Below are 10,388 nucleotides of genomic sequence, written 5' to 3' on the forward strand. Positions count from 1 at the left end.
AAGCGCCGAGGGCTCTTTTCGCGGCGGTAACTTAGAGTCTCGCGAGAAGCGCGGTTTGCTAGCCGCGCCACGCCGGGAGCTGAGTCCGCCTGAGGTGAGAGCGGGCTGGCTGGAGAGTGAAGTCGCTTAGGGGAGAAGCGGCCGAGGGGTTCGGGCGGAAGAGTCGGGGTGTGGGGAGCACAAGGAGGGAGTGAGGGGGTGGACTACAGGAATGAGGTGGACTGCAGAGCAAGACAGGCCCGACCGGGCGCGACCTGTGGGGCGAGGAGACCGGTGGGGACAAGGGGTGCACATTTACTTTTTGTTTACGTTTGGGGACCACCTCTCACTAAACCCAGCCTTTTAGCGGGAGGGGACGTGTGTCAGGAACATCTTTACCTGGCCAGCTCCTGTCCCCGGGCTTCTAACGCGGAAGGCGTGGGTGACTGGAATGAATGAAGGGAGAGACGGGACGGGGCGAGAATGGAGGGGTGGGAAATGCAGTATTCTCGCCGGTTAGCAAAGCGGGGCATGGAGTTTCCGGTGCGAACTTCCCGGGATAAAGGGGCTTCTGCTCGGATAACGTGGAGGAAGTTGGACATGGGACACCCGAAGGGTCTGGGAACCAACTGTAGTTTGAAGGTTACGTTTCTGTGTTATGTTCACTCCTCTGGGAGTTTGAGGACTAGAGGAAGAAGTTAAGAGAATTTCATGGATGTCTAAAAAGGAGACAGTGAAGAGACAATGCAACAGTTATCAATAAGGGAAGGACATAAGAATATAAAGTTAAATTTTAAAGAAGCAACAGATGGATCCCTTGTTCACTACCAGTTTACTGACCAGCCCACGCCATGCTCGGCCAGCTCCTTGCATATAGGAGCCACACTCCATGTAGCTTGTGTCCTGCCCTCAAACTCGGCCTCAGAGGTGCGAATCCCATTTCTTCCCGAGGGCGTAACTAGATGGGGCTAACTATGCTTATTGTAGCTACTGCAGCAGTTACGGGCTCTGACGGCCTTCTTCCAATTTTGAACTTGGGCTGCCTCCTGCACACCCCCTACTGGGGAACAAGCCCGCAACCTGGGCATGTGCCCTTGATGGAATCGAACCCGGGACCCTTCTGTCCGCAGGCTGGCGCTCTATCCATGGAGCCAAACCGGCTAGGGCAGGCCTCTAGACTTTTGCAAAGGACAATTCCTCCTTGAAGGCCCGATGTACGGAATTCGTGCCAGAGTAGCTCTTCCTTACCCCGCTGCCGCACCAGCTTCCCTCCCAGCCCGGGCTTCCTCCGGAAGGTCATCCAGTCCAATTAGCATATTATGCTTTTATTATGATAGGTGATCATGGAAATTTAAAATTAGAGAGATTAGAGATCATCTAGCTCTAGTAGTTTTGCAGTTTTGGGGGAAGCTTTGGAATTTTTCATTCCGTCATTCAACAAATATATATTGAGCATCTGCTGTGTACCAGCTTTGGGGATGCAGTGGTGAAGCACAAGGAGGCCTGTCTGGTCTCTGCCCTTTTAGAGCTACAGTCTGGTATGAAAGACAGCATTAAGGAAATAATCACATAAATAGAACTTGGTATTGAAACGGGGCTAGTGCTGTGAAACCTGTACCTGATACTTTGAGTGCTTATTATAGGAGGATTTAGTTTGGGGAAATTGGGGCAGACTTTTCTGTGGAGGTGATAGTAGAGATCTGAAAGAGATTAGGAGCCAAGGAAGGGCCTTCAAGAGAGGAAATGTCCTTTGCAAAAGTCTAGAGGCCTGCCCTAGCCGGTTTGGCTCCATGGATAGAGCGTCTGCCTGCGGACTGAAGGGTCCCGGGTTCGATTCCATCAAGGGCACATGCCCAGGTTGCGGGCTTGTTCTCCAGTAGGGGGTGTGCAGGAGGCAACCCATCAATGATTCTCTCTCACCATTTACGTTTCTGTCCCTCTCTCCCTCTCCCTCTTTGAAATCAATAAATATATATTTTTTAAAAAGTCTAGAGGCCTGAGGGATACGGCTCTTTCAAAGAACCGAGAGGAAAGAGCATGAGAGTGGGAGAAGTAGGAGGGTGCCAAGCCATGCCGAGCCTGAGCTTTATCATTATCCTAAGGACAGACGGAAGCCATTGACATATTTAAGCCACGTGGTAAAGCGATCAGCTTTGTATTTCCATAGGTTAAACTTAGCTGTAATATGGAGAATGGATTGGAAAAGTCAGAATTGGATAGGAGGAATGGAGTAATCCAAGTAGAAATGTTATGATGTGATTGTGGAGATATGGAGAAATGGACAGACTCGAGGGATATTTAGGAGGTACAATGGATAGGATATGTAGGGTAGACGGAGGGAAGTGTCAAGGATGACTTGTAGGTTTCTGACTTGCCTGGCTGGATAGATGGTATGCAGTGAACTGGGAAAATTAGAAATTCAGTTTTGTACATGATGAGATATAGGTACCATTGAAAATTTAAGAGCTGTCAAATGAAAAGTAGGGATCTGGAGCTCAGATTTGATGCCTGGGATGGAGATAAAGAATTAGTGAGTTATCTGTAATGCCATGTGTATAAATGAGTGTAGAGGGCCTAGGATGGAGTCTTGGATCCTTACTGACCAGGTTAGAGGAAGATGCATCTTCAAAGAAGATCCCGGAGGAGTGACCAGAAAGGGAGAAAAGTCAGGTGAGTACTATGTTTCAGAAGTCAGCGGAAACACTTGTCCAGAAAAAGGAATGGATCAAAAGTTTGAGATGTTGCTGAGAGGTCAAGTAAGATGGTACTGAAAAGCATTCTTTCAGGTCATCAACCTGAGGATTATTTCCCTTTCTTCAAAGGAACCTTACCTAGAAGATTAATATGTAAACAGATTTTTGTTATGAGCTTCTCTGGTTGAAGTGGCAGGTGAGGTTCCTGTCCATTTGGATCATAGTTTGAAACCCTCTGAAAAGTCCAGATCATTTTATGATAGATGAAACTCAACAATTGAGGTAAAATGATTTGTTCAAAAGTATATTATTATTTAGTGTTTAGAACCCGGTTCTTCTGATTTTTAGCTCAGTTCTTTTTCCATATCTATTATTTCCAGTTTTCATCATGTCTGAGTTTGAAATATGGTTTAACTGACTGAAGCACATGTATTTTGCTGCAGGTGGATCCTACCTGTGTAATAGGAAGACTGCTTGGATGAATAAACGTGTTTACTCCCCCCACTCCCCCCAGAGGAAAAGATGCTGGAACCACAGGAGAATGGCTTGACTGACCTACCAGATTATGAGCATGTAGAAGATGAAACGTTTCCTCCCTTCCCTCCTCCAGCTTCTCCAGAGAGAGATGATGAAGGAGCTGAACCTGATGACGGTCTGTATAGAGTTCTAAAAAAAGTGTCTGTGTTCAGTTATCCATATATCAGCTTAGAAATGATACATTTTACAAGTGAAGCTTAAATTATTTAAGTAATATTAAATCTTGGTATATTTCACAGAGTCAGGAAGAGGAGCACCTGTTCCTGTACCTCAAAGGAGAACAGTTAAAAGGAATATCCCCAAGCTTGATGCTCAGAGGTATATGTACTGTTGCCATAAACATTTGTATTTTTTTTTAATATCTTTTTTTCTTCCTTATGTTACAATCTGTTGGTAAGGATGATTTGAAAATTAGATATTTATAAAGATATTAGAGGCCCTGTGAATGAAATTCGTGCACTGGGGGGCAGGGGAGTAGCTTCAGGACCCTTGCTCCTTACCGCCCACCTGCTCACTGCTCCTTACTGCTTGGCTTGCTGCTCCTTAGCGCTGCTGCGGAGTCAGGAGAGGCTCCTGCCACCACCGCTGCGCTGACCAGCCGTGAACCTGGCTTCTGGCTGAGTGGCACTTCCCCTGTGGCAGTGCACTGACCACCAGGGGGCAGCTCCTGTGTTGAGCATCTGCCCCCTGGTGGTCATTGCAGATCATAACGACTGGTTGTTTTGGTCATTCTGCCATAACAATCGCTTAGGCTTTTATTATATAGGTTTTTTTCAATTCAGATAATATCTTTTCTTCTTATGGTCTTGGTTTGGCCTTGATAGTTCTAGGAAACTTGGAATTTAAAAACATATTTCTATTCACAGATTGATTTCAGAGAGAGGGCTTCCAGCATTAAGACATGTGTTTGATAAGACAAAATTTAAAGGTAAAGGTCATGAGGTAAGAAATGTCTGGTTTTTATCTTTGTTTTTGAAAATATAGTTGTCCCTCACTATCTGTGGGGGATTGGTTCCAGGACTCCTGTGGATGTTGGAATCCACAGATGCTCAAGTCCGTTATATAAAATGGCATAGTATTTGCATAGAACCTACTTTAAATTTTCTCTAGATTACTTGTAATGCCTAACAGAATGTAAATGTTAAGTAAATAGTTGTTATTATATTACATTGTTTAGGGAATAATGACAAGAAAACATGTCTGTACATGTTCAGTACAGATGCAGCAACCATCATAGGCCTAACTACATAGCACATGTCAGCAACAGCATAACATTTGTTTTCCCTGAATATTTTCAATTCACGGTGGAATCCATGTATGCAGAACCCACTCATAGGTAGGGCTGACTGACTCTATAAAACTGGGTCTGTTATCATGTTAGGAATCTTAGAATGTTTTACAGATGTAATCATTCATCATTGTATCTTTTGAGAAACTATGATGTGGAAAGGGCACTGTTAGAAGAATGAGAAAACATGTCTTGGTTTTGCCACCGTATGACTTTAGTAAAATCATGTATGAGTCAGCAAGCCTGACTCTGTACTTTATAATTTTGAGGAATAAAATTTACTTTGTCTACTTCAGAGAGTGGTTTTAAGCTTTATGAGAGCAAGGACTTTACCTGTATTGATAACTTAGGTGTCCCTAAGATAAGGCACCATGCCTGGTTTATAATAGACATCAATTAAGTTTTGTTGAAAATGGAGACATTTAAGAACTGTCACCCTGGCCAGGTGGCTCAGGAATTACAGCACTGGCCTGCACACTGAAGGGTCGTGGGTGCAATTCTTGGACAAGGGCACATACCTGGGTTGCAGGTTCAATCCCCCGGCCCCATGAGGCAACCAATCGATGTTTCTCTCTCCCCCTCTCTCCCTCCCTTCCATTATCTCTAAAAATCAACGGAAAAAATATCCTCAATGAGGATAACAACAAAAAAGCTTTGTATTTCATTTAATATAAAAAACTTTTAATGTTAAGTTGAAATTTCAAAATAGGTATTCTGGTCTGAGAATGTTTAAACTGTTCTTGCTGGTCTTCAGTACTTTGTTCTTGGGATTTCTGAATGTATTTTCACAATGCTGAATTCTCAATGCTTTCTTCTCTATTATTTAGGGGACCAACCACTTTGTTTCGTAATTCCTAAAAGATACCTTGATATATTTTATTAAAGCTTATTTTTAGGGTTACTTTACTGTCCTGCAAAACCACATGTGATTACCTTTTAACTTCTATTAAACTTTTTAAAAAATATATTTTTATTGATTTCAGAGAGGAAGGAAGAGGGAGAGAGAGAGAGAGAGAGAGAAACATCTATGATGTGAGAGAATCATTGATCGGCTGCCTCCTGCAAGTCCCCCAGTGGGGATCAAGCCCGCAACCCGGGCATGTGCCCTTGACCGGAATTGAACTTGGGACCTTTCAGTTCACAGGCCGATGCTCTATCCATTGAGCCAAACAGGCCGACGCTCTATCCATTGAGCCAAACCGGCTAGGGATGATTAAACTTTCATCTGTTTTATTTCCTCTGATTAAAAAAAAAATTTGTATCCAGTGCTCTTTTAGACTGCAATCCTCTAAGCCCTTAATAAATATTTTTCTTTTTAGAATTTCTTCACCTTATAAATGTAAAGTGACACCAATGACTTTGTCATTACTATTCAATTCTAAAATCTGCTGACCAGATCAGTTCTGAGAATGAGTTTTCTACTTAGCATTTTTATTTTTATGTGCCAGGCTGAAGACTTGAAGACGCTAATCAGACACATGGAGCACTGGGCACATAGGCTATTCCCTAAACTGCAATTTGAGGATTTTATTGACAGAGTTGAATACCTGGGAAATAAAAAGGAAGTTCAGGTATGTGTTGAGATTATTATGAGTTTCATTCACAGTGTTGAATAGTACGAAGTAAGATTTAGTTAAGGCTGAGTAGCTGTTTGGGGTCTTAATTTTTAAATCTGTCTTGGTAGAAAGAAGGAAAATGAGTAGTTATTTAAAGAACATCTTTTTTGAAACTCAGAATGGAATAAATGACCATTTTCCTCCAAATGTTATTAACAAAAATGTAAAAATGTCTCTTTTCAGACCTGTTTAAAACGAATTCGACTTGATCTCCCTATTTTACATGAAGATTTTATTAGCAATAATGGTAAGAATATAGGCTTGTCTACTTCATAACAATTTTTCTTTTAGAAATGGCCTTAGTTGGGTAGACAGTATTACAGGACTGGTTTTTAGTCTATGTTGAGTATACTAGTATAATTAAAGTACAGTAATGAGTTTAAATGCTTTGGTAGATTTAGAATGTTATATATGATATTTATTTCTTTAAAGAAATGGCTGCAGTGCTATTAAGAGATGTAAAAATGTATTTAGTCATAGAACATAAGCTTTTAAGAATTCTGATGGTGACCCACTGATCCTTTGTAGTGCTTATTAGTAAAAATATATGACAGAATACATGTATACCATTAAAAAAGTGGCTCTGGGAAAATTAGGCAGAATAATTTGATGATGAAATCGTTTATATTTCACTTAAGAGTGCAGATCCTGGCCTAGCCAGTGTGGTTCAGTGGTTGAGTATTGACCTATGAACCAGGAGGTCATAGTTCGATTCCTAGTCAGGAAACATGCCCAAGTTGCGGGCTCGATCCCCAGTAGGGGCTGTGCAAGAGGCAGCAGATCAATGATTCTCTCTCATCATTGATGTTTCTGTCCGTCTCTCCTCCTCTCTTCTCTCTGAAATCAATAAAAACATAAAAAAAGTATAGATCCTGGGTATAGGACTTTAGTAAGACCTATGTGACTGTTCCTGGTATTGATTGCATTTGTTGGCTGTACAGTGCAACCATAGGCAGTCACACACATCAAAACATATGGTTCCTGCCGACAGGGTCTGTATAGTTATCAGATTTCCTGTGCGATGGCTCCATACATGTTTGTTTGCTTTTTAAAATTTAATATATGTGGTGGAAAATACAGGCTCCATATAGAATTCCCCAAAGTTATTTATAAATTACTTTTAAAAGTGAAAGATTGTGATTTAAATAATCCAAGATTAATTAATATTTTGGTGATATATGGTATGTACTGATGGCATAGGATTTGATATATGGAAATGGATTAGTTATTACAGTACTAAATCCCACACCATCTACCACTGAGTTAGTTTATTCAGTAATACTCCCCCCACTCCCATCAAATCTTGGTTTTTACCTTACTAAAATACATAAATCCACATCGAAATAAGTCATTAATTGTACTTAATAAATCTCAATGTTCATTTTTAAATCCATTCACCAATGCAAGGTTTTTTTGTTGAAGTTTACTAGAAAATTTCATTTATCATTTTGTAATCAATTGGTTTTCTTAAAAATTAAGCAGGGGTTATACTTTAATATTTTTTACTAATGTGTAATATTGTTACTCCTCTGCTCAGATCTCTTTAGTGGCTCCTTATTTTGCTCAATGTAAAAGCCAAAACCCTTATAATGTCCAACTTGGCCCTACAGAATCTGTTCTGTGTCCTCAACCCATCCCCCTTGCCTCTCTGACTGTATCCCTCCCTACACTGCTTCAGCTACACTTGCCTCCTTAGCTGTTCCTTGAACCTTCCAGGCACATTTCTGTCTTAAGGCTTTTGCACTCTCTCACTCTGCCTTGAACATTGTCCTCCAGCCTCCAAATTTTTTTACTATCTTTAGGACTGTGCTCAGCTGTCAACTCTGTGAAGTCTTCCTAACCACACTGGTAAAATTATACTTAATTGTTAATCCTGATTCCCCTATGCTTTTTAAAATATATATTTTTATTGATCTCAAAGAGGAAGGGAGAGGGTTAGAGAGATAGAAATATCAATGATGAGAAAGAATCATTGATTGGCTGCCTCCTGTATGCCCCGTATGTGGGTTGGAGCTCGTAATCTGGGCATGTGCCCTTGACCGGAATTGAACCGGGACCCTACTGTCTGCTGATTCAAACCAGCTAGTGCTCCGTATGCTTTTTTTTTTTAACCCTCACCTGAGGATGTTTTTCCATTGATTTTTAGGTAAAGTGGAAGAGAGAGGGAAAGACAGAGAGAAATATCAATGTGAGAGAAACAATTGATTGGTTGCCTCCTGCAGGAGCCCCGAACAGGGCGGGGGCCAGGGGAGGAGTCTGCAGCCAAGGTACGCGCCCTTGACTGGAATTGAGCCCCTGGGACCCTTTGGTCTGCAGGCTGACTATCCACTGAGCAAATCCGGCTAGGGCCTCCCTATGTTCTTTTAAATAGCATTTGTTTCCCTTTATTAAATAATTTGCTTATCTTTTAGATTATGTGTACCAACATGATAGCATCCTGTAACACATTGAATATTTCTGGCTTTAGCTTCTTTGCCACAATAGTCTGCCTATGACTTGCAGTAAATGTATTTCATGTGTGGTTCTCATTTGTTTTTAATCGCATTTTTATCCTAGTCTCAGCTCCAGCAGTGGTTACATTCACATTGTTTTTCCATAAAACATTGTATTAAAGAGGCCATTTCTTGTTGATGATATCTTTCCTTTTATAGCTCACAAAAAGTAGATCTTTATCTATTTTATTATTATTAATTCAGAATCTTGTAAGCCCTATGAGGTGAAGCATATTAGAAAACCGACATATTGCACAATTGGTTCTAATACATTTCTTAACTTTCCCGGCAAAGTTTTCTACTTGTACGCCATTAATATTTCCCGATAAAGGAATGCATTTTAGTTTCTTGCCACGAATTTTTTCCATGTCAGGAAGGCAGAAACCTCAAAAGAGGTTTGAATTGTAAAAGACTGGATTAAATATATGAATTTTAAACCTTACTAGAATAATTGTAAAGGTTTGTCTTCATGTTTGAAATGTTTTGATAGTTGTGCTGGTTTTTACTATCACCAGCTAATCTCAGTGCATAGTATCTACATAAGGATGGTGTATGTAAATTAATACTTCATTTTCTTTATTATTATTTTTTAATGATGGTCTTGGTGATAAGAAAAATTTTTTTCTTGCCTAGTTGTCAGATTTGATGAGGTTATGTTTTAACTCTATTATGTGAATGATGTAAAAAGAAGGGAAAGTATTAGCTTTGCCATTTATTTTTTTACTAGAGACCTGGTGCATGAATTAGTGCATGGGTGGGGTCCCTTGGCCTGGCCAGTGATCAAGGCCTATGGGGGGGCCAGTTGGCGTGGGGGAGGGGCAGTGGGAGGTTGGCTGTGGGAATGCACTGACCACCAGGGGGCAGCTCATGCGTTTAACATCTGCCCCCTGGTGGTCAGTGTGCATCATAGTGACTGGTCTACCAGTCATTCCAGTCGTTTGGTTGTAAAGGTCACTTAGGCTTTTATATATATAGATTTTTTTAGTTTGCTTGTACTTGTATAATAGTCTACTTTCAGGTGTTTATTTTGCAAACAAATCTTTTTAAACTACCACTTGTTTATTATGTTGGGGTTGTTTGGGTTAAAATTAGTCTGTTAGTCTACTTAACTGGGCAATCAAAATCAGCTGTGTGTCACAACATGCTGAAATTAAAAAATGAGTGAGCGCAACTCTCCTCCCCTTCCTCAATGTGGAGCTGCCTTTATTAAGTTAGCTTATGCCATAGGAAAGCTGTCATATGGATAAGTGATAGTTTATCACTGCCCATTCTTATTTTAAATATGTTAGTAAAATTTAATTTTTCATAATTCCTAAATGAATTATAAATGGAAGATTTAATATTTACTTTCCATAACATTGTGGATTATTTTGGAGGTATCCTACTTTGAAATAACTAGTGTACATGGCTTTAAGAGTTTATTAAGAGTAAAAATGTAGAGAATAATGCACTGAATTAAAAATATTAACTTGGAACTATGTCCACAGATCTCTAAATTTCTTTTCCTAGTTTTGTGTCTGGGTTTTACCCTATTAAAAATAGCCTATATAAAATTATTACTGTGTATTATGGCAAGCTATTAAAATGTTTTTGTTTAACATAAAATAAGAATATTCTTTGGATTCTTTAAGTTCTTTTATTAGTCCAAGCATAAAATATTTCTAATCATAACTAAGAACTTTTGCTTTCCATTCATATATATTTTTTAATCCTCATCTGAGGATATTTTTCCATTGATTTTTATTTATTTATTTATTTTATATTTCATTGATTTTTCACAGAG

At 40.1% G+C, this 10,388-nt stretch overlaps 1 protein-coding gene across 3 annotated transcripts in view; it reads left to right on the plus strand.

The window, feature by feature from the left end:
- Nucleotides 1-12: 12 nt before the first annotated feature.
- Nucleotides 13-10,388, plus strand: part of TIPIN (TIMELESS interacting protein) — a 14,016-nt gene continuing 3,640 nt past the window's right edge. The window contains exons 1-6 of one of the 3 annotated variants that reach the window (XM_006770757.2): nucleotides 13-94; nucleotides 3,187-3,324; nucleotides 3,449-3,527; nucleotides 4,076-4,151; nucleotides 5,946-6,068; nucleotides 6,297-6,360. In XM_006770757.2, coding sequence (XP_006770820.1) covers nucleotides 3,195-3,324; nucleotides 3,449-3,527; nucleotides 4,076-4,151; nucleotides 5,946-6,068; nucleotides 6,297-6,360 — 472 coding nt within the window. In that variant the 5' untranslated portion in view covers nucleotides 13-94; nucleotides 3,187-3,194. Of the gene's footprint in view, nucleotides 95-2,490; nucleotides 2,650-2,868; nucleotides 2,955-3,186; nucleotides 3,325-3,448; nucleotides 3,528-4,075; nucleotides 4,152-5,945; nucleotides 6,069-6,296; nucleotides 6,361-10,388 lie in introns of those variants that run through there. The other 2 variants (XM_006770759.2, XM_006770758.2) reach the window with 2 other exon arrangements.

Source organism: Myotis davidii, unplaced genomic scaffold (genome assembly GCF_000327345.1).
Source record: "Myotis davidii unplaced genomic scaffold, ASM32734v1 scaffold461, whole genome shotgun sequence".
NCBI classification, from domain to species: Eukaryota; Metazoa; Chordata; class Mammalia; order Chiroptera; family Vespertilionidae; genus Myotis; species Myotis davidii.